The sequence below is a fragment of the Brachionichthys hirsutus genome, chromosome 18 (assembly GCF_040956055.1).
Source record: "Brachionichthys hirsutus isolate HB-005 chromosome 18, CSIRO-AGI_Bhir_v1, whole genome shotgun sequence".
Taxonomy (NCBI): domain Eukaryota; kingdom Metazoa; phylum Chordata; class Actinopteri; order Lophiiformes; family Brachionichthyidae; genus Brachionichthys; species Brachionichthys hirsutus.
The window spans coordinates 12,306,901-12,328,298 of record NC_090914.1 but is presented as its reverse complement, the minus strand read 5'-3'; the positions used below and the strand labels follow the sequence as shown (position 1 = coordinate 12,328,298).

At 46.2% G+C, this 21,398-nt stretch overlaps 1 protein-coding gene across 1 annotated transcript in view; it reads right to left on the bottom strand.

The window, feature by feature from the left end:
* sobpa (sine oculis binding protein homolog (Drosophila) a) overlaps nucleotides 1-21,398 on the bottom strand; it is a 65,112-nt gene that overhangs the window by 2,412 nt on the left and 41,302 nt on the right. Inside the window, 1 exon segment of the mRNA XM_068752352.1 lies at nucleotides 9,078-9,173. Within this exon segment, the coding sequence (XP_068608453.1) occupies nucleotides 9,078-9,173 (96 nt within the window).

Below are 21,398 nucleotides of genomic sequence, written 5' to 3'. Positions count from 1 at the left end.
CCAATTCTGTCATGTACGCTCTCAAAATAGGAGAACTTGTACACCAGGGTTGCGCAATACGTCGATCGCGAAGGTAATGTAGGTCGATCGCATGACATATTTTTTGATTGACATGCTGGGCAGCCAGTCAGATGACAACTTAATTTTTCTGCCCTTTCGGTCACCGCACATGCGCAAAAAGGCGCTAAGTGCAGCAAAACTAACAAGTTAGTCCGCGACTTATCTCCGATTTTAAGCCCTCGCTTTTTTCTTTAAAACTAGAAAGTTTATGACCATCAAAAATGAGTGCGGTTGCGGAGCCGAGTAAGAAGACAAAAACATATCACTTTCATGCGGAATGGGAGGCGGACTTTTCTTTCACGATATAATTAAACGGCTTTCTGCCTGTGCCGCCCAGAGATCGCTCTTTATTTTATTTATCGATACACTGTGGAACACTTTGGCTGCTTCAACGCGACCAAGAGGCAGTTTTCTTCATGTTAAGCCACACCCCTCCTGCAGTACTCTAATGAAGAGTACTGCAGGAGGGGTGTGGCCTAGCGAGCCCTGAACACGGCGCTGCTCGCTAGGTCACACACAGCTCACTCCATCATCTGCAGGAGGAGTGGCAGGTCCTCGCTGAGGATAATTAAGGCATTAATTAGTTGTCAGACTCCTCAACGACATCCATCCATCACACAGACCCTTCAGCCACGGAGCTGAATGTTAATCAGTTAATACGTTGAAGGATGCAAAGCAGGAAGTAGATCAACTCCTTTTGACACGACAAAGCAGCATTCGTCCTGCAGCTGAAGTGAGACGCAGGTGGGCAGTAAAACTGGTCATGATTCCAAGAGAATGTCTCTGAGGATGTCCTGCAGCTGCTGCACGTGTAGAACATTAATCTGCTGCACGTGTAGAACATTAATCTGCTGCACGTGTAGAACATTAATCTGCTGCACGTGTAGAACATTAATCTGCTGCACGTGTAGAACATTAATCTGTTGCACGTGTAGAACATTAATCTGCTGCACGTGTAGAACATTAATCTGCTGCACGTGTAGAACATTAATCTGCTGCACGTGTAGAACATTAATCTGCTGCACGTGTAGAACATTAATCTGCTGCACGTGTAGAACATTAATCTGCTGCACGTGTAGAACATTAATCTGCTGCACGTGTAGAACATTAATCTGCTGCACGTGTAGAACATTAATCTGCTGCACGTGTAGAACATTAATCTGTTGCACGTGTAGAACATTAATCTGCTGCACGTGTAGAACATTAATCTGTTGCACGTGTAGAACATTAATCTGCTGCACGTGTAGAACATTAATCTGCTGCACGTGTAGAACATTAATCTGTTGCACGTGTAGAACATTAATCTGCTGCACGTGTAGAACATTAATCTGTTGCACGTGTAGAACATTAATCTGCTGCACGTGTAGAACATTAATCTGCTGCACGTGTAGAACATTAATCTGCTGCACGTGTAGAACATTAATCTGCTGCACGTGTAGAACATTAATCTGTTGCACGTGTAGAACATTAATCTGCTGCACGTGTAGAACATTAATCTGCTGCACGTGTAGAACATTAATCTGCTGCACGTGTAGAACATTAATCTGCTGCACGTGTAGAACATTAATCTGCTGCACGTGTAGAACATTAATCTGTTGCACGTGTAGAACATTAATCTGCTGCACGTGTAGAACATTAATCTGCTGCACGTGTAGAACATTAATCTGCTGCACGTGTAGAACATTAATCTGCTGCACGTGTAGAACATTAATCTGCTGCACGTGTAGAACATTAATCTGCTGCACGTGTAGAACATTAATCTGCTGCACGTGTAGAACATTAATCTGCTGCACGTGTAGAACATTAATCTGCTGCACGTGTAGAACCTTTCAGAAGCTTTGCTGTAGTTCTGCGTTTGTATTCATAGTTCTAATGACTAAACTGTCCGCTTAGTCTTAATTCAACGATCTGTGTGAAAGTCAAAAAGGTGCTCTCACAAGCTGGATAATGTTATAATAATAATACATATTTTTCTTGACTCAGAAAAGCGGAAGGAGAGCACTTAACGGCTTTCTGCACGGTGAGGGAACTCTCACTGCACATTACGCTAATGTAGTTGTGCCTTTTCTCTCTTTGCGCTCCCACCACTCTGTACACAGATGTTTGCAGCTCAATGTAATTATGGTCATTTAGTCCCACCGAGGCCGACAAGCAAGTCCCGTTTTGCTGCTTAACCATTGAATTACAACAATTATTGTGATTCCAAACTAGCAAATGCAATCACCTCAGAAGACATCATTTTCCACCTCCTCTCACCCTCTGACCTTCTGACCTAGCGATGACCTTGTGATGACCCAGTAATGACCCAGTAATGACCCAGTAATGACCCAGTGATGACCCAGTAATGACCCAGTAATGACCCAGGGATGACCCAGTAATGACCCAGTGATGACCCAGTAATGACCCAGTGATGACCCAGTAATGACCCAGTGATGACCCAGTAATGACCCAGTAATGACCCAGTGATGACCCAGTGATGACCCAGTAATGACCCAGTGATGACCCAGTAATGACCCAGTAATGACCCAGTGATGACCCAGTGATGACCCAGTAATGACCCAGTAATGACCCAGGGATGACCCAGTAATGACCCAGTGATGACCCAGTAATGACCCAGTGATGACCCAGTAATGACCCAGTAATGACCCAGTGATGACCCAGTGATGACTGGTCTACTATATCATTAGTTTACAGTCATATGTTCGGTGAGGCTCCTCTTAAGGGTTACTTTGGGGATTGGTTAAAGAGTGTTAGACAGCTAGAGGAGTAGGTCATAGATTGGTTAAAGAGTGTTAGACAGCTAGAGGAGTAGGTCATAGATTGGTTAAAGAGTGTTAGACAGCTAGAGGAGTAGGTCATAGATTGGGTAAAGAGTGTTAGACAGCTAGAGGAGTAGGTCATAGATTGGGTAAAGAGTGTTAGACAGCTACAGGAGTAGGTCATAGATTGGGTAAAGAGTGTTAGACAGCTAGGGGAGTAGGTCATAGATTGGGTAAAGAGTGTTAGACAGCTAGAGGAGTAGGTCATAGATTGGTTAAAGAGTGTTAGACAGTTAGAGGAGTAGGTCATAGATTGGGTAAAGAGTGTTAGACAGTTAGAGGAGTAGGTCATAGATTGGGTAAAGAGTGTTAGACAGCTAGAGGAGTAGGTCATAGATTGGGTAAAGAGTGTTAGACAGCTAGAGGAGTAGGTCATAGATTGGGTAAAGAGTGTTAGACAGCTAGAGGAGTAGGTCATATATTGGGCAAAGAGTGTTAGACAGCTAGAGGAGTAGGTCATAAATTGGGTAGAGTGTTAGACAGTTAGAGGAGTAGGTCATAGATTGGGTAAAGAGTGTTAGACAGCTAGAGGAGTAGGTCATAGATTGGGTAAAGAGTGTTAGACAGCTAGAGGAGTAGGTCATAGATTGGGTAAAGAGTGTTAGACAGCTAGAGGAGTAGGTTATAGATTGGGTAAAGAGTGTTAGACAGTTAGAGGAGTAGGTCATAGATTGGGTAAAGAGTGTTAGACAGCTAGAGGAGTAGGTCATAAATTGGGTAAAGAGTGTTAGACAGTTAGAGGAGTAGGTCATAGATTGGGTAAAGAGTGTTAGACAGTTAGAGGAGTAGGTCATAGATTGGGTAAAGAGTGTTAGACAGTTAGAGGAGTAGGTCATAGATTGGGTAAAGAGTGTTAGACAGTTAGAGGAGTAGGTCATAGATTGGGTAAAGAGTGTTAGACAGCTAGAGGAGTAGGTCATAGATTGGGTAAAGAGTGTTAGACAGCTAGAGGAGTAGGTCATAAATTGGGTAAAGAGTGTTAGACAGTTAGAGGAGTAGGTCATAGATTGGGTAAAGAGTGTTAGACAGTTAGAGGAGTAGGTCATAGATTGGGTAAAGAGTGTTAGACAGTTAGAGGAGTAGGTCATAGATTGGGTAAAGAGTGTTAGACAGCTAGAGGAGTAGGTCATAGATTGGGTAAAGAGTGTTAGACAGCTAGAGGAGTAGGTCATATCTTGGTTAAAGAGTGTTAGACAGTTAGAGGAGTAGGTCATAGATTGGGTAAAGAGTGTTAGACAGTTAGAGGAGTAGGTCATAGATTGGGTAAAGAGTGTTAGACAGCTAGAGGAGTAGGTCATAGATTGGGTAAAGAGTGTTAGACAGCTAGAGGAGTAGGTCATAGATTGGGTAAAGAGTGTTAGACAGCTAGAGGAGTAGGTCATATATTGGGTAAAGAGTGTTAGACAGCTAGAGGAGTAGGTCATAGATTGGGTAAAGAGTGTTAGACAGCTAGAGGAGTAGGTCATAGATTGGGTAAAGAGTGTTAGACAGCTAGAGGAGTAGGTCATAGATTGGGTAAAGAGTGTTAGACAGCTAGAGGAGTAGGTCATGGATTGGGTAAAGAGTGTTAGACAGCTAGAGGAGTAGGTCATAAATTAGGTAAAGAGTGTTAGACAGTTAGAGGAGTAGGTCATAGATTGGGTAAAGAGTGTTAGACAGTTAGAGGAGTACCGTATTTTCACGACCTTATGGCGCACCTGGTGATTCGGCGCAGTCTCATTAACAGCTGATTTTTCGGTATTTCAAACATACAAAGGGCGCGCGGATCAAAAGGCGCCGGCATGATAGGTGCGCAAAATAAAGCAGGAGCAAAACTGAGCTTGGTACTCACATCTTTAATCGTCATCAATCAAACAAGCATACTGGTGCGCGTTTTAAGAAATAGAGCCGGAGCAAAACAGAGTCATTAATCAAACCCATCAAAGTCCTCATCCTCCGTTTCTGTAGTGAACAGCTGCGCTAGATCTCCGTCAAACATGCCGGCCTCTTTCTTCATTGCCAGTCACTTTCCGTGCGGCGGCGTCGGCGCCTCGGAAATGATGCGAACAACAATGCTAGCAGACAGTTAGCCGAAGCAGCTACAATCCAGTCAAACTGTGGCGCTGCACTGCCTTCCACTCTGAGTGGAACTGTGTTCTCCTTCTGTCGTCCAGCGCTCCCACGCAGCCCACAGTTTAACGTTGAACGGCTGGAGTTCTTTGGTTAATCCACCGGGGATGACGATGTTAAGCTAGCTTGCTAGTTAGCCCGTTAGCGCGTTAGCTTGCTTCACTCCGGTCTAGACCGTATCGGTGAGATCGGCCCGCACGGAGTCGCAGATCTCAGGGGCTGAGTTGCTGCAAGTCGTCTTCTTGCTTCCTCCTCTTCCTCCATTGATTCATTAATGCTGGATTCTCTCTCCGCTGCTCTATTCCCGTATTCTGCTGCGGGACCGGCAGCCACTTCCGTCAACACGCCATAATAGTTTACTGTGGTGGAGCGCGTCGCGTATCACTCCGCCAGGCGCCTGACTGAGTCCGCCTTACAACAACAAATAGGCCGCGCGGACCAATGGACGCGCTGCACATTTTGAAAAAAATCTAAGACTTTTAGGTGCGTCCTATGGGTGTGAAAATACGGTAGGTCATAGATTGGGTAAAGAGTGTTAGACAGTTAGAGGAGTAGGTCATAGATTGGGTAAAGAGTGTTAGACAGTTAGAGGAGTAGGTCATAGATTGGGTAAAGAGTGTTAGAAAGCTAGAGGAGTAGGTCATAGATTGGGTAAAGAGTGTTAGACAGCTAGAGGAGTAGGTCATAGATTGGGTAAAGAGTGTTAGACAGTTAGAGGAGTAGGTCATAGATTGGGTAAAGAGTGTTAGAAAGCTAGAGGAGTAGGTCATAGATTGGGTAAAGAGTGTTAGACAGTTAGAGGAGTAGGTCATAGATTGGGTAAAGAGTGTTAGACAGTTAGAGGAGTAGGTCATAGATTGGGTAAAGAGTGTTAGACAGCTAGAGGAGTAGGTCATAGATTGGGTAAAGAGTGTTAGACAGCTACAGGAGTAGGTCATAGATTGGGTAAAGAGTGTTAGACAGCTAGAGGAGTAGGTCATAGATTGGGTAAAGAGTGTTAGACAGCTAGAGGAGTAGGTCATAGATTGGGTAAAGAGTGTTAGACAGCTAGAGGAGTAGGTCATAGATTGGGTAAAGAGTGTTAGACAGTTAGAGGAGTAGGTCATAGATTGGGTAAAGAGTGTTAGACAGTTAGAGGAGTAGGTCATAGATTGGGTAAAGAGTGTTAGACAGCTAGAGGAGTAGGTCATAGATTGGGTAAAGAGTGTTAGACAGTTAGAGGAGTAGGTCATAGATTGGGTAAAGAGTGTTAGACAGCTAGAGGAGTAGATCATAAATTGGGTAAAGATTGTTAGACAGTTAGAGGAGTAGGTCATAGATTGGGTAAAGAGTGTTAGACAGCTAGAGGAGTAGGTCATAGATTGGGTAAAGAGTGTTAGACAGTTAGAGGAGTAGGTCATAGATTGGGTAAAGAGTGTTAGACAGCTAGAGGAGTAGGTCATAAATTGGGTAAAGAGTGTTAGACAGTTAGAGGAGTAGGTCATAGATTGGGTAAAGAGTGTTAGACAGTTAGAGGAGTAGGTCATAGATTGGGTAAAGAGTGTTAGACAGTTAGAGGAGTAGGTCATAGATTGGGTAAAGAGTGTTAGACAGCTAGAGGAGTAGGTCATAGATTGGGTAAAGAGTGTTAGACAGCTAGAGGAGTAGGTCATAGATTGGGTAAAGAGTGTTAGACAGCTAGAGGAGTAGGTCATAGATTGGGTAAAGAGTGTTAGACAGCTAGAGGAGTAGGTCATAAATTGGGTAAAGAGTGTTAGACAGTTAGAGGAGTAGGTCATAGATTGGGTAAAGAGTGTTAGACAGTTAGAGGAGTAGGTCATAGATTGGGTAAAGAGTGTTAGACAGTTAGAGGAGTAGGTCATAGATTGGGTAAAGAGTGTTAGACAGCTAGAGGAGTAGGTCATAGATTGGGTAAAGAGTGTTAGACAGCTAGAGGAGTAGGTCATAGATTGGGTAAAGAGTGTTAGACAGCTAGAGGAGTAGGTCATAGATTGGGTAAAGAGTGTTAGACAGCTAGAGGAGTAGGTCATAGATTGGGTAAAGAGTGTTAGACAGTTAGAGGAGTAGGTCATAGATTGGGTAAAGAGTGTTAGACAGCTAGAGGAGTAGGTCATAGATTGGGTAAAGAGTGTTAGACAGCTAGAGGAGTAGGTCATAGATTGGGTAAAGAGTGTTAGACAGCTAGAGGAGTAGGTCATAGATTGGGTAAAGAGTGTTAGACAGCTAGAGGAGTAGGTCATAGATTGGGTAAAGAGTGTTAGACAGCTAGAGGAGTAGGTCATAGATTGGGTAAAGAGTGTTAGACAGTTAGAGGAGTAGGTCATAGATTGGGTAAAGAGTGTTAGACAGCTAGAGGAGTAGGTCATAGATTGGGTAAAGAGTGTTAGACAGTTAGAGGAGTAGGTCATAGATTGGGTAAAGAGTGTTAGACAGCTAGAGGAGTAGGTCATAGATTGGGTAAAGAGTGTTAGGCAGCTAGAGGAGTAGGTCATAGATTGGGTAAAGAGTGTTAGGCAGCTAGAGGAGTAGGTCATAAACCAAAAGGCTGTCAAGAATGAGGAGGAGGAGAAGGAAGAGGATCAGGTAATGAGGGTGGAGCAGCTGGAGAGTTCAAGATGTTTTCCCAAGAGGCTTCTCAAAAGACTCACAAAGGGCAAAACCTAAAGCTTAGCTCAATTTAAACGGAGCAGGTGCTTAAAAATGAAACGTCAACTGATGTTTTAGTCCTTTAATTTTTGTTTAAGTAGTCTCCAAATAATCTGCAGCAGACTCTGTTCCCTTGACATTTCAAATGCATCAGGGATGTGAAGGAAGGAAACCGAAAGACTGGGATGGTTGCATTGTGGACTCAGACCAAGGACTAGATTGCTGCATCATAATGGTGGACCAGGTGGTCCACTGGAAAAAGAATTCAGCTTTGGCAGCATTTAACAGACAAGCTGCTAAATGTTGCTATGCTATGATTAGCCAAAATATCAGTTTACACTGACCTCATTCATGGAACTATCCGTCATGGAGGTTGTAATTTACTGTCTTACTAAAATGGAAACATACCTGCGTCATATGTTCTGACTGCACTGGAGCATGATGAGAAGAACCTTTACATAACAGAACCTCACTTCCTGTGAGGCCTGTCCAATCACAGTCAGCCATCACCATCGCTCCTTATAAATGTGACAAATGACAAAGTCCATTCTCACTTGGCCAGGTGGACCTCAATTACACTCTACTTCATAGCTCTCTCTCTCTCACACACACACACACACACACTCAGCGAATTAAACAGCCCCAGGTGCAGGAATGATGAGACAGAGCTGCTGGATCGGGTTTGAATGCCGCTGCAGCAGATTGAACCTCTGAGGGACCGAATATCTCTGCTGTCATGAGGCCGTCTGATTCACTTTACATTTAACATGCTGTTTAAAGCAAAACAAGGAACAAATAAATGGTATTATTGCTGAGAATTAGATTGCTGGGAATTATTGCTGATGCATTGATTATAAATATTGCCCCTTTTTCTCCTCCCTCAAGGAAGTTATGACAAAAACGATATGTTTTGTTCAGCAGCATCAAAAACTTCAAAAACACATTTCCTTAAATTCTGTGGAGGCCAGGAATGAAGCACTGAAGTGCTGCTGTTGATCTGGACCCAAATACGTCTCCGCTGGTTTATTTAAACAGGACTAAAAACCTGCGGCCATCAATGGGTGGCAGAGCTGCAGGCTCCAGAGCATCTTTGGTATCTGGAGTTAGATTGGATTGAAAGAGATGGAAATGTTGGGCCTGTTTTTATACTAACTTTTATAGAGTTCCAAAATCCTTTGCTTTCTTTCACCAAAGTATGAATGATGCAATCGAACCCTTACATCCATGCAAAGCAACAGATTATGCATGAAAAAAGTTATGAAAAACTGAAATGTATGCAACCAAAGTACCGCCGGTGGACAGTCTCTGCATTTTGGGTTTTACATTTGTCCAAATGTGAAGCAGCGCATTGACACGTCGGAGCAGAAAGACATCGAGCACAGAAACAATGACAGCTCAACGCTAACGCTAACGCTAACGGTGTTACGTGGTTTTGGTCCTTACAAGCACATCGCTGTTTGTCTTGAAGACAAGCCTGGCCGTGTCCTGAGTAAAGCCGTGCTGGGGTAATTTCCCACCGAGGCCATCGTCGTCTCTTGCCTGGGGGGGAGAAATAATGGCTTCTTTTTATGAATGGACAAAAATAAACAGGTGAACAGAGGCAACAAGGAAACTCAGGAATGGAAAACAACAGTGAGAAGGATGAACAGAAATGTTGAGTGGGTTTCACCATGAAACCAATCAAGACAGACGGGGAGGGGGGTGACAGTGTGTGCATGGCTGGGGGGGGCACATTAGCTCAGGCATTCAACGTGCTCCTGTGCAGTCTGTTCAAACGTAACATGATACCATCGTATCGCAAATCCATAAAACCTTTCAGGATCCGTCTGAGGTCACAATTCCACTGCGATCCGCCCCCCCGACTGACCTCGTAGATGACCCGCCCCCCGACTGACCTCGTAGATGACCCGCCCCCCGACTGAACTCGTAGATGACCCGCCCCCCGACTGACCTCGTAGATGACCCGCCCCCCGACTGACCTCGTAGATGACCCGCCCCCCCGACTGACCTCGTAGATGACCCGCCCCCCGACTGACCTCGTAGATGACCCGCCCCCCGACTGACCTCGTAGCCACATGGATGACATTACACAGCCACGCTAGCATCTGCAGCTGTAGGATGCGTGGTAGTGATACTACTAGTACTACTCTAACCCTTAACCCCTAACCCCAACCCCTTTGTTGAAGTTATTTCCTAACCCTAACCCCTTTGTTGAAGTTATTTCCTAACCCTAACCCTAACCCTACTCTAACCCTTAACCCCTAACCCCAACCCCTTTGTTGAAGTTATTTCCTAACCCTAACCCTAACCCTTAACCCTAACCCCAACCCCTTTGTTGAAGTTATTTCCTAACCCCAACCCCTTTGTTGAAGTTATTTCCTAACCCTAACCCTAACCCTACTCTAACCCTTAACCCCTAACCCCAACCCCTTTGTTGAAGTTCTTTCCCAACCCTAACCCTAACCCTAACCCTTAACCCTAACCCCTTTGTTGAAGTTATTTCCTAACCCTAACCCTAACCCTAACCCTACTCTAACCCTTAACCCCTAACCCCAACCCCTTTGTTGAAGTTATTTCCTAACCCTAACCCTTAACCCTAACCCCAACCCCTTTGTTGAAGTTATTTCCTAACCCTAACCCTAACCTTAACCCTAACCCCAACCCCTTTGTTGAAGTTCTTTCCTAACCCTAACCCTACTCTAACCCTTAACCCCTAACCCCAACCCCTTTGTTGAAGTTCTTTCCCAACCCTAACCCTTAACCCTAACCCCTTTTGGTGAAGTCCTTTCCTAACCCTAACCCTAACCCTTAACCCCTAACCCTAACCCCTTTTGGTGAAGTTCTTTCCTAACCCTAACCCTAACCCCAACCCCTTTGTTGAAGTTATTTCCTAACCCTAACCCTACTCTAACCCTTAACCCCTAACCCCAACCCCTTTGTTGAAGTTCTTTCCCAACCCTAACCCTAACCCTTAACCCTAACCCCTTTTGGTGAAGTTCTTTCCTAACCCTAACCCTTAACTACTAACCCTAACCCCTTTTGGTGAAGTTCTTTCCTAACCCTAACCCTTAACCCCTAACCCCAACCCCTTTGTTGAAGTTATTTCCTAACCCTAACCCTACTCTAACCCTTAACCCCTAACCCCAACCCCTTTGTTGAAGTTCTTTCCCAACCCTAACCCTAACCCTTAACCCTAACCCCTTTTGGTGAAGTTCTTTCCTAACCCTAACCCTTAACTACTAACCCTAACCCCTTTTGGTGAAGTTCTTTCCTAACCCTTAACCCCTAACCCCAACCCCTTTGTTGAAGTTCTTTCCTAACCCTTAACCCCTAACCACAACCCCTTTGTTGAAGTTCTTTCCTAACCATAACCCTTAACCCCTAACCCCAACCCCTTTTGGTGAAGTTCTTTCCTAACCCTAACCCTTAACCCCTAACCCCAACCCCTTTTGGTGAAGTTCTTTCCTAACCCTTAACCCTGAGAGGTTGCGTTCATGGAGCTGTTTATTATGGTGGGCAAATACGTTATATGACAGTTGTCAGATGATCTGTTGGTGATTTTATAAGTTCACACTTCATCCTACTCCTTTTGAGCATCCTAAACATGGATACATGTTTCTGAAAATGTTAACCCTTAACCCTTCTTCTGGGGGTTCTCCCACTCTGCTGCTCATAATTACAGTTTTTAAAAGAAATTCAACGCACACATTCTGTTTATTTAAACTAACTGTGAGTGTAATAGAACTACAACAATGCTGGGTGGGGCTAACTGTGAGTGTAATAGAACTACAACAATGCTGGGTGGGGCTAACTGTGAGTGTAATAGAACTACAACAATGCTGGGTGGGGCTAACTGTGAGTGTAATAGAACTACAACAATGCTGGGTGGGGCTAACTGTGAGTGTAATAGAACTACAACAATACTGGGTGGGGCTAACTGTGAGTGTAATAGAACTACAACAATGCTGGGTGGGGCTAACTGTGAGTGTAATAGAACTACAACAATGCTGGGTGGGGCTAACTGTGAGTGTAATAGAACTACAACAATACTGGGTGGGGCTAAATGTGAGTGTAATAGAACTACAACAATGCAGGGTGGGGCTAACTGTGAGTGTAATAGAACTACAACAATGCTGGGTGGGGCTAACTGTGAGTGTAATAGAACTACAACTATGCTGGGTGGGGCTAACTGTGAGTGTAATAGAACTACAACAATGCTGGGTGGGGCTAACTGTGAGTGTAATAGAACTACAACTATGCTGGGTGGGGCTAACTGTGAGTGTAATAGAACTACAACAATGCTGGGTGGGGCTAACTGTGAGTGTAATAGAACTACAACAATGCTGGGTGGGGCTAACTGTGAGTGTAATAGAACTACAACTATGCTGGGTGGGGCTAAATGTGAGTGTAATAGAACTACAACTATGCTGGGTGGGGCTAACTGTGAGTGTAATAGAACTACAACAATGCTGGGTGGGGCTAACTGTGAGTGTAATAGAACTACAACTATGCTGGGTGGGGCTAAATGTGAGTGTAATAGAACTACAACTATGCTGGGTGGGGCTAAATGTGAGTGTAATAGAACTACAACAATGCTGGGTGGGGCTAACTGTGAGTGTAATAGAACTACAACAATGCTGGGTGGGGCTAACTGTGAGTGTAATAGAACTACAACAATGCTGGGTGGGGCTAACTGTGAGTGTAATAGAACTACAACAATGCTGGGTGGGGCTAACTGTGAGTGTAATAGAACTACAACAATGCTGGGTGGGGCTAACTGTGAGTGTAATAGAACTACAACAATACTGGGTGGGGCTAACTGTGAGTGTAATAGAACTACAACAATGCTGGGTGGGGCTAACTGTGAGTGTAATAGAACTACAACAATGCTGGGTGGGGCTAACTGTGAGTGTAATAGAACTACAACAATACTGGGTGGGGCTAAATGTGAGTGTAATAGAACTACAACAATGCAGGGTGGGGCTAACTGTGAGTGTAATAGAACTACAACAATGCTGGGTGGGGCTAACTGTGAGTGTAATAGAACTACAACTATGCTGGGTGGGGCTAACTGTGAGTGTAATAGAACTACAACAATGCTGGGTGGGGCTAACTGTGAGTGTAATAGAACTACAACTATGCTGGGTGGGGCTAACTGTGAGTGTAATAGAACTACAACAATGCTGGGTGGGGCTAACTGTGAGTGTAATAGAACTACAACAATGCTGGGTGGGGCTAACTGTGAGTGTAATAGAACTACAACTATGCTGGGTGGGGCTAAATGTGAGTGTAATAGAACTACAACTATGCTGGGTGGGGCTAACTGTGAGTGTAATAGAACTACAACAATGCTGGGTGGGGCTAACTGTGAGTGTAATAGAACTACAACTATGCTGGGTGGGGCTAAATGTGAGTGTAATAGAACTACAACTATGCTGGGTGGGGCTAACTGTGAGTGTAATAGAACTACAACAATGCTGGGTGGGGCTAACTGTGAGTGTAATAGAACTACAACAATGCTGGGTGGGGCTAACTGTGAGTGTAATAGAACTACAACAATACTGGGTGGGGCTAACTGTGAGTGTAATAGAACTACAACAATGCTGGGTGGGGCTAACTGTGAGTGTAATAGAACTACAACAATGCTGGGTGGGGCTAACTGTGAGTGTAATAGAACTACAACAATACTGGGTGGGGCTAAATGTGAGTGTAATAGAACTACAACTATGCTGGGTGGGGCTAAATGTGAGTGTAATAGAACTACAACTATGCTGGGTGGGGCTAACTGTGAGTGTAATAGAACTACAACAATGCTGGGTGGGGCTAACTGTGAGTGTAATAGAACTACAACTATGCTGGGTGGGGCTAAATGTGAGTGTAATAGAACTACAACTATGCTGGGTGGGGCTAAATGTGAGTGTAATAGAACTACAACAATGCTGGGTGGGGCTAACTGTGAGTGTAATAGAACTACAACAATGCTGGGTGGGGCTAACTGTGAGTGTAATAGAACTACAACTATGCTGGGTGGGGCTAAATGTGAGTGTAATAGAACTACAACTATGCTGGGTGGGGCTAAATGTGAGTGTAATAGAACTACAACAATGCTGGGTGGGGCTAACTGTGAGTGTAATAGAACTACAACAATGCTGGGTGGGGCTAACTGTGAGTGTAATAGAACTACAACAATGCTGGGTGGGGCTAACTGTGAGTGTAATAGAACTACAACAATGCTGGGTGGGGCTAACTGTGAGTGTAATAGAACTACAACAATGCTGGGTGGGGCTAACTGTGAGTGTAATAGAACTACAACAATACTGGGTGGGGCTAACTGTGAGTGTAATAGAACTACAACAATGCTGGGTGGGGCTAACTGTGAGTGTAATAGAACTACAACAATGCTGGGTGGGGCTAACTGTGAGTGTAATAGAACTACAACAATACTGGGTGGGGCTAAATGTGAGTGTAATAGAACTACAACAATGCAGGGTGGGGCTAACTGTGAGTGTAATAGAACTACAACAATGCTGGGTGGGGCTAACTGTGAGTGTAATAGAACTACAACTATGCTGGGTGGGGCTAACTGTGAGTGTAATAGAACTACAACAATGCTGGGTGGGGCTAACTGTGAGTGTAATAGAACTACAACTATGCTGGGTGGGGCTAACTGTGAGTGTAATAGAACTACAACAATGCTGGGTGGGGCTAACTGTGAGTGTAATAGAACTACAACAATGCTGGGTGGGGCTAACTGTGAGTGTAATAGAACTACAACTATGCTGGGTGGGGCTAAATGTGAGTGTAATAGAACTACAACTATGCTGGGTGGGGCTAACTGTGAGTGTAATAGAACTACAACAATGCTGGGTGGGGCTAACTGTGAGTGTAATAGAACTACAACTATGCTGGGTGGGGCTAAATGTGAGTGTAATAGAACTACAACTATGCTGGGTGGGGCTAACTGTGAGTGTAATAGAACTACAACAATGCTGGGTGGGGCTAACTGTGAGTGTAATAGAACTACAACAATGCTGGGTGGGGCTAACTGTGAGTGTAATAGAACTACAACAATACTGGGTGGGGCTAACTGTGAGTGTAATAGAACTACAACAATGCTGGGTGGGGCTAACTGTGAGTGTAATAGAACTACAACAATGCTGGGTGGGGCTAACTGTGAGTGTAATAGAACTACAACAATACTGGGTGGGGCTAAATGTGAGTGTAATAGAACTACAACTATGCTGGGTGGGGCTAAATGTGAGTGTAATAGAACTACAACTATGCTGGGTGGGGCTAACTGTGAGTGTAATAGAACTACAACAATGCTGGGTGGGTCCCGCAGCACAGCGGTCCCCAACCTTTTTTGCGCCACGGACCGGTTTCATTGAGAAACGATCATCGTTCGTGACGCAGCCGTCCTGCCGTCGTCTAATAATAAATCATCCCAGTGGTCTAATGTCAAAAGGAAATATCAACAGACAATAAACAACATTTTGTTCCTTAATTAATAACCATCATATCTGTAAACACAATTATTTATTTTAGAACAAAAATCCTTTCTAATAATAAATAATTATAATTAAAAACTTGATTCAATTGACTGCGCTGATGAAGTTTATTTTGAAATATAGCGACTCACAATCAGCGCATTAAACGTCGGAGAAATACCCGATAATTTATAACAAGGTGAACAATCAATCAAGTTAGTGGGGGCCGGTCCCATGGAGGGGTAACGGGGGACAATGTCCCATCGAGGGGTAACGGGAGACAATGACAGCCGAGGTGTGTCCCATGGAGGGGTAACGGGAGACAATGACAGCCGAGGTGTGTCCCATGGAGGGGTAACGGGAGACAATGACAGCCGAGGTGTGTCCCATGGAGGGGTAACGGGGGACAATCTCCCATCGAGGGGTAACGGGAGACAATGACAGCCGAGGTGTGTCCCATGGAGGGGTAATGGGAGACAATGACAGCCGAGGTGTGTCCCATCGAGGGGCAACGGGAGACAATGACAGCCGAGGTGTGTCCCATCGAGGGGTAACGGGAGACAATGTCCCATCGAGGGGTAACGGGAGACAATGACAGCCAAGGTGTGTCCCATCGAGGGGTAACGGGAGACAATGACAGCCGACGTGTGTCCCATCGAGGGGTAACGGGAGACAATGTCCCATCGAGGGGTAACGGGAGACAATGACAGCCGAGGTGTGTCCCATTGAGGGGTAACGGGGGACAATGTCCCATCGAGGGGTCACGGGAGACAATGACAGCCGAGGTGTGTCCCATCGAGGGGTAACGGGAGACAATGACAGCCGAGGTGTGTCCCATGGAGGGGTAACAGGGGACAATGACAGCCGAGGTGTGTCCCATCGAGGGGTAACGGGAGACAATGACAGCCGAGGTGTGTCCCATGGAGGGGTAACGGGAGACAATGACAGCCGAGGTGTGTCCCATGGAGGGGTAACGGGGGACAATCTCCCATCGAGGGGTAACGGGAGACAATGACAGCCGAGGTGTGTCCCATGGAGGGGTAATGGGAGACAATGACAGCCGAGGTGTGTCCCATCGAGGGGCAACGGGAGACAATGACAGCCGAGGTGTGTCCCATCGAGGGGTAACGGGAGACAATGTCCCATCGAGGGGTAACGGGAGACAATGACAGCCAAGGTGTGTCCCATCGAGGGGTAACGGGAGACAATGACAGCCGACGTGTGTCCCATCGAGGGGTAACGGGAGACAATGTCCCATCGAGGGGTAACGGGAGACAATGACAGCCGAGGTGTGTCCCATTGAGGGGTAACGGGGGACAATGTCCCATCGAGGGGTCACGGGAGACAATGACAGCCGAGGTGTGTCCCATCGAGGGGTAACGGGAGACAATGACAGCCGAGGTGTGTCCCATGGAGGGGTAACAGGGGACAATGACAGCCGAGGTGTGTCCCATCGAGGGGTAACGGGAGACAATGACAGCCGAGGTGTGTCCCATCGAGGGGTAACGGGAGACAATGACAGCCGACGTGTGTCCCATGGAGGGGTAACGGAAGACACCGACAGCCGAAGTGTGTCCCATGGAGGGGTAAAGGGAGACAATGACAGCCGAGGTGTGTCCCATGGAGGGGTAACGGGAGACAATGACAGCCGAGGTGTGTCCCATGGAGGGGTAATGGGAGACAATGACAGCCGAGGTGTGTCCCATCGAGGGGCAACGGGAGACAATGTCCCATCGAGGGGTAACGGGAGACAATGTCCCATCGAGGGGTAATGAGAGAGAATGACAGCCGAGGTGTGTCCCATGGAGGGGTAACGGGAGACAATGACAGCCGAGGTGTGTCCCATCGAGGGGTAATGGGAGACAATGTCCCATGGAGGGGTAACGGGAGACAATGTCCCATCGAGGGGTAATGGTAGAGAATGACAGCCGAGGTGTGTCCCATGGAGGGGTAACGGGAGACAATGACAGCCGAGGTGTGTCCCATCGAGGGGTAATGGGAGACAATGTCCCATGGAGGGGTAACGGGAGACAATGTCCCATCGAGGGGTAATGGTAGAGAATGACAGCCGAGGTGTGTCCCATGGAGGGGTAACGGGAGACAATGACAGCCGAGGTGTGTCCCCTGGAGGGGCAACGGGAGACGATGTCCCATCGAGGGGTAACGGGAGACAACGACACCCGACGTGTGTCCCGTACGTCCAGTCTGTTCCAGAGACAGGCTCGATTCACCAGGTTTGTTCACAAATGGGTCGCGGATCCATTCTTTTGCAGTCCGTCGGTCTTTTGTGGTCGGGAAGTACCGCTCAAACTCTTCGATCTGCACAAACTAACCGATCACGTGACCGAGACCTGTCAAGACGCACAGAAGTCACTTTTCAAAATAAAACATCTTCAGACTGATAATGAAAAAAATAAAATACGAACGTTCTGTGCGGCCCGGTAACAAATGCCTCACGGACCGGTACCGGGCCGCGGCCCGGTGGTTGGGGACCACTGCTCGAGCAGACAGGCCAGCCACCGTCCCCTAGCAGACGGGCGAGCCACTGTCCCGTTGCAGCTCTCTGTCCTATCATGTCCCACTTTGATGTGTTTGGGATCATTTGGCCTCCAGCGCAACGCCAACGGGCAGTTCTGGTGTATATTTGTCACTTTCTGTCCACAGACTGATTGAGTTTTCCTCAATTTCCATTGGCGCCTCCTACACCCCCAGGTAACGTCCCCTACACCCCCAGGTAACGTCCCCTACACCTCCAGGTAACGTCCCCTACACCCCCAGGTAACGTCCCCTGCACCTCCAGGTAACATCCCCTACACCCCCAGGTAACGTCCCCTACACCTCCAGGTAACATCTCCTACACCCCCAGGTAACGTCCCTACACCCCCAGGTAACGTCCCCTACACCTTCAGGTAACGTCCCCTACACCCACAGGTAACGTCCCCTACACCTTCAGGTAACGTCCCCTACACCTTCAGGTAACGTCCCCTACACCTTCAGGTAACGTCCCCTACACCCCCAGGTAACGTCCCTACACCTTCAGGTAACGTCCCCTACACCCCCAGGTAACGTCCCCTACACCTTCAGGTAAATTCCCCTACACCCACAGGTAACGTCCCCTACACCTTCAGGTAACGTCCCCTACACCCCCAGGTAACGTCCCCTACACCCCCAGGTAACGTCCCCTACACCTCCAGGTAACGTCCCCTACACCCCCTGGTAACGTCCCCTACACCTCCAGGTAACGACTCCTACACCTCCAGGTAACGACCCCTACACCTCCAGGTAACGTCCCTACACCTCCAGGTAACGTCCCCTACATCTCCAGGTAACGTCCCCCCTTCCAAGCATGACATAAATCAAATATTGATGTCTTGTGTCTATGTAAAGTTCTGCTATGTGTAGCTTAAGTCCTAGAGAGGGACCAGGTTGGACAAGATTAGAAATGAGACAATAAGAGGGACAGTAAAGGTTAGACGTTTTGGAGACAAGGTCAGAGAGACCAGACTTTGATGGTTTGGACATGTCCAGAGGAGAGACAGGGACATAGTGAGCGAGGACATGAGAGTGGCTGGTGTTGGGGAGGACGATGCAAAGGACAGGGCTAGAGGACGACCCAGGAGAAGAGACATGGACGTAGTGAGGGAGGACATGAAAGTGGCTGGTGTTGGGGAGGACGATGCAAAGGACAGGGCTAGAGGACGACCCAGGAGAAGAGACATGGACGTAGTGAGGGAGGACATGAGAGTGGCTGGTGTTGGGGAGGACGATGCAAAGGACAGGGCTAGAGGACGACCCAGGAGAAGATACATGGACGGAGTGAGGGAGGACATGAGAGTGGCTGGTGTTGGGGAGGACGATGCAAAGGACAGGGCTAGAGGACGACCCAGGAGAAGAAACATGGACGTAGTGAGGGAGGACGTGAGAGTGGCTGGTGTTGGGAGGACGATGCAAAGGACAGGACTAGAGGACGACCCAGGAGAAGAAACATGGACGTAGTGAGGAAGGACATGAGAGTGGCTGGTGTTGGGGAGGACGATGCAAAGGACAGGACTAGAGGACGACCCAGGAGAAGAGACATGGACGTAGTGATGGAGGACATGAGAGTGGCTGGTGATGGGGAGGACGATGCAAAGGACAGGACTAGAGGACGACCCAGGAGAAGAAACATGGACGTAGTGAGGGAGGACATGAGAGTGGCTGGTGTTGGGGAGGACGATGCAAAGGACAGGGCTAGAGGATGACCCAGGAGAAGAGACATGGACGTAGTGAGGGAGGACATGAGAGTGGCTGGTGTTGGGGAGGACGATGCAAAGGACAGGGCTAGAGGACGACCCAGGAGAAGAAACATGGACGTAGTGAGGGAGGACATGAGAGTGGCTGGTGTTGGGAGGACGATGCAAAGGACAGGACTAGAGGACGACCCAGGAGAAGAAACATGGACGTAGTGAGGGAGGACATGAGAGTGGCTGGTGTTGGGGAGGACGATGCAAAGGACAGGACTAGAGGACGACCCAGGAGAAGAGACATGGACGTAGTGAGGGAGGACATGAGAGTGGCTGGTGTTGGGGAGGACGATGCAAAGGACAGGGTGAAGTGAAGGCTGGGTTGCTGTGGCAACCCCTCAGGGGACAAGAAGACAGTAGAATAGTAGTAATAGTAGTAGTAGTAGTCGTAGTAATAGTAGCAGTAGTAATAGCAGTAGTAGCAGTAGTAGTAATAATAGTAGTAGTAGTAGTCATTGTAGTAGTAGTCATATTAATAGTATTAGTAGTAGCAGTAGTAGTCGTATTAATAGTAGTAGTAGCAGTAGTAGTAGTAGTAATAGGGGTTGTAGCTATAGTAGTAGTAGTAGTAATAGTAGCAGTAGTAGTGGTAATAGTGGTAGTAGCAGTAGTAATAGTGATAGTAGCTATAGTAGTATTAATAGTAGTAGTAGCAGTAGTAGTAGTAGTAATAGTGGTAGTAGCAGTAGTAATAGTGATAGTAGCTATAATAGTATTAATAGTAGTAGTAGCAGTAGTAGTCGTAGTAGTAATAGGGGTTGTAGCTATAGTAGTAGTAGCAGTAGTAGTAGTAGTAGTAGTAATAGGGGTTGTAGCTATAGTAGTAGTAGTATTAATAGTAGCAGTAGTAATAGTAGCAGTAGTAGTAGTAGTATTAATAGTAGTAGTAGCAGTAGTAGTCGTAGTAGTAATAGGGGTTGTAGCTATAGTAGTAGTAGCAGTAGTAGTAGTAGTAGTAATAGGGGTTGTAGCTATAGTAGTAGTAGTATTAATAGTAGCAGTAGTAATAGTAGTAATAGTAGCAGTAGTAGTAGTAATAGTAGCAGTAGTAATAGTAGTAGTAGCAGTAGTAGTAGTAATAGCAGTAGTAGTAGTAGTAATTGTAGTAGTAGTAGCAGTAGTAGTAGTAGTAGTAGTAGTAGTAATAGGGGTTGTAGCTATAGTAGTAGTAGTAATAGGGGTTGTAGCTATAGTAGTAGTAGTATTAATAGTAGCAGTAGTAGTAGTAATAGTAGCCGTAGCAGTAGTAATAGTGGTAGTAGCTATAGTAGTATTAATAGTAGTAGTAACAGTAGTAGCAGTCATAATAGTAGCAGTAGTAGTAATAGCAGTAGTAGTAATAATAGTAGTAGTAGTAGTAATAGCAGTCGTAGTAATAGTAGTAGTAGTAGTAATAGTAGTAGTAGTAGTAATAGCAGTAGTAGTAGTAATTGTAGTAGTAGTATCAGTAGTAGTAGTAGTGGCTCTCTGCTCTGAGGTCACCAGAATCCGTACTTGGCTTACCGATAACAAACTTGGTAAAACAGAATCTATTCTTTTTGGGTCTAAACACTCTCTACGTGAGATAAATGTTAATGATTTCAAGGTCACAGTCGATAATACAGTAATCTCCAGCAAAGAAGAGATTACCTATTTGGGCTGTGTTCTTGACAAATACCTGTCTGGCGATAGTATGGCAACTAAGGTGATCAAAAAAGTCAATCAGAGAACAAGATTTTTGTGCAGAATGTCTGCTTTTGTCTCCGGACGCTTGCTGGAGCCCTCGTTCAGCCCCTCTTTGACTATGCTAGCACCTCCTGGTATTCAAACATCAAAGTGTCCCTGAAAACCAGGCTCCAAACCTCCCAAAACAAACTGATTGGGCTACTCCTCAATCTGGGGCCCATGACCCACCTTCTTCCTGGACATTTTGCTAGCCTAAAATGGCTCAGGGTAGAAGACAGGGTTAAACAACTCAAAATGGGATTGGCATTTAAAATAGTCAATGCAGCTCT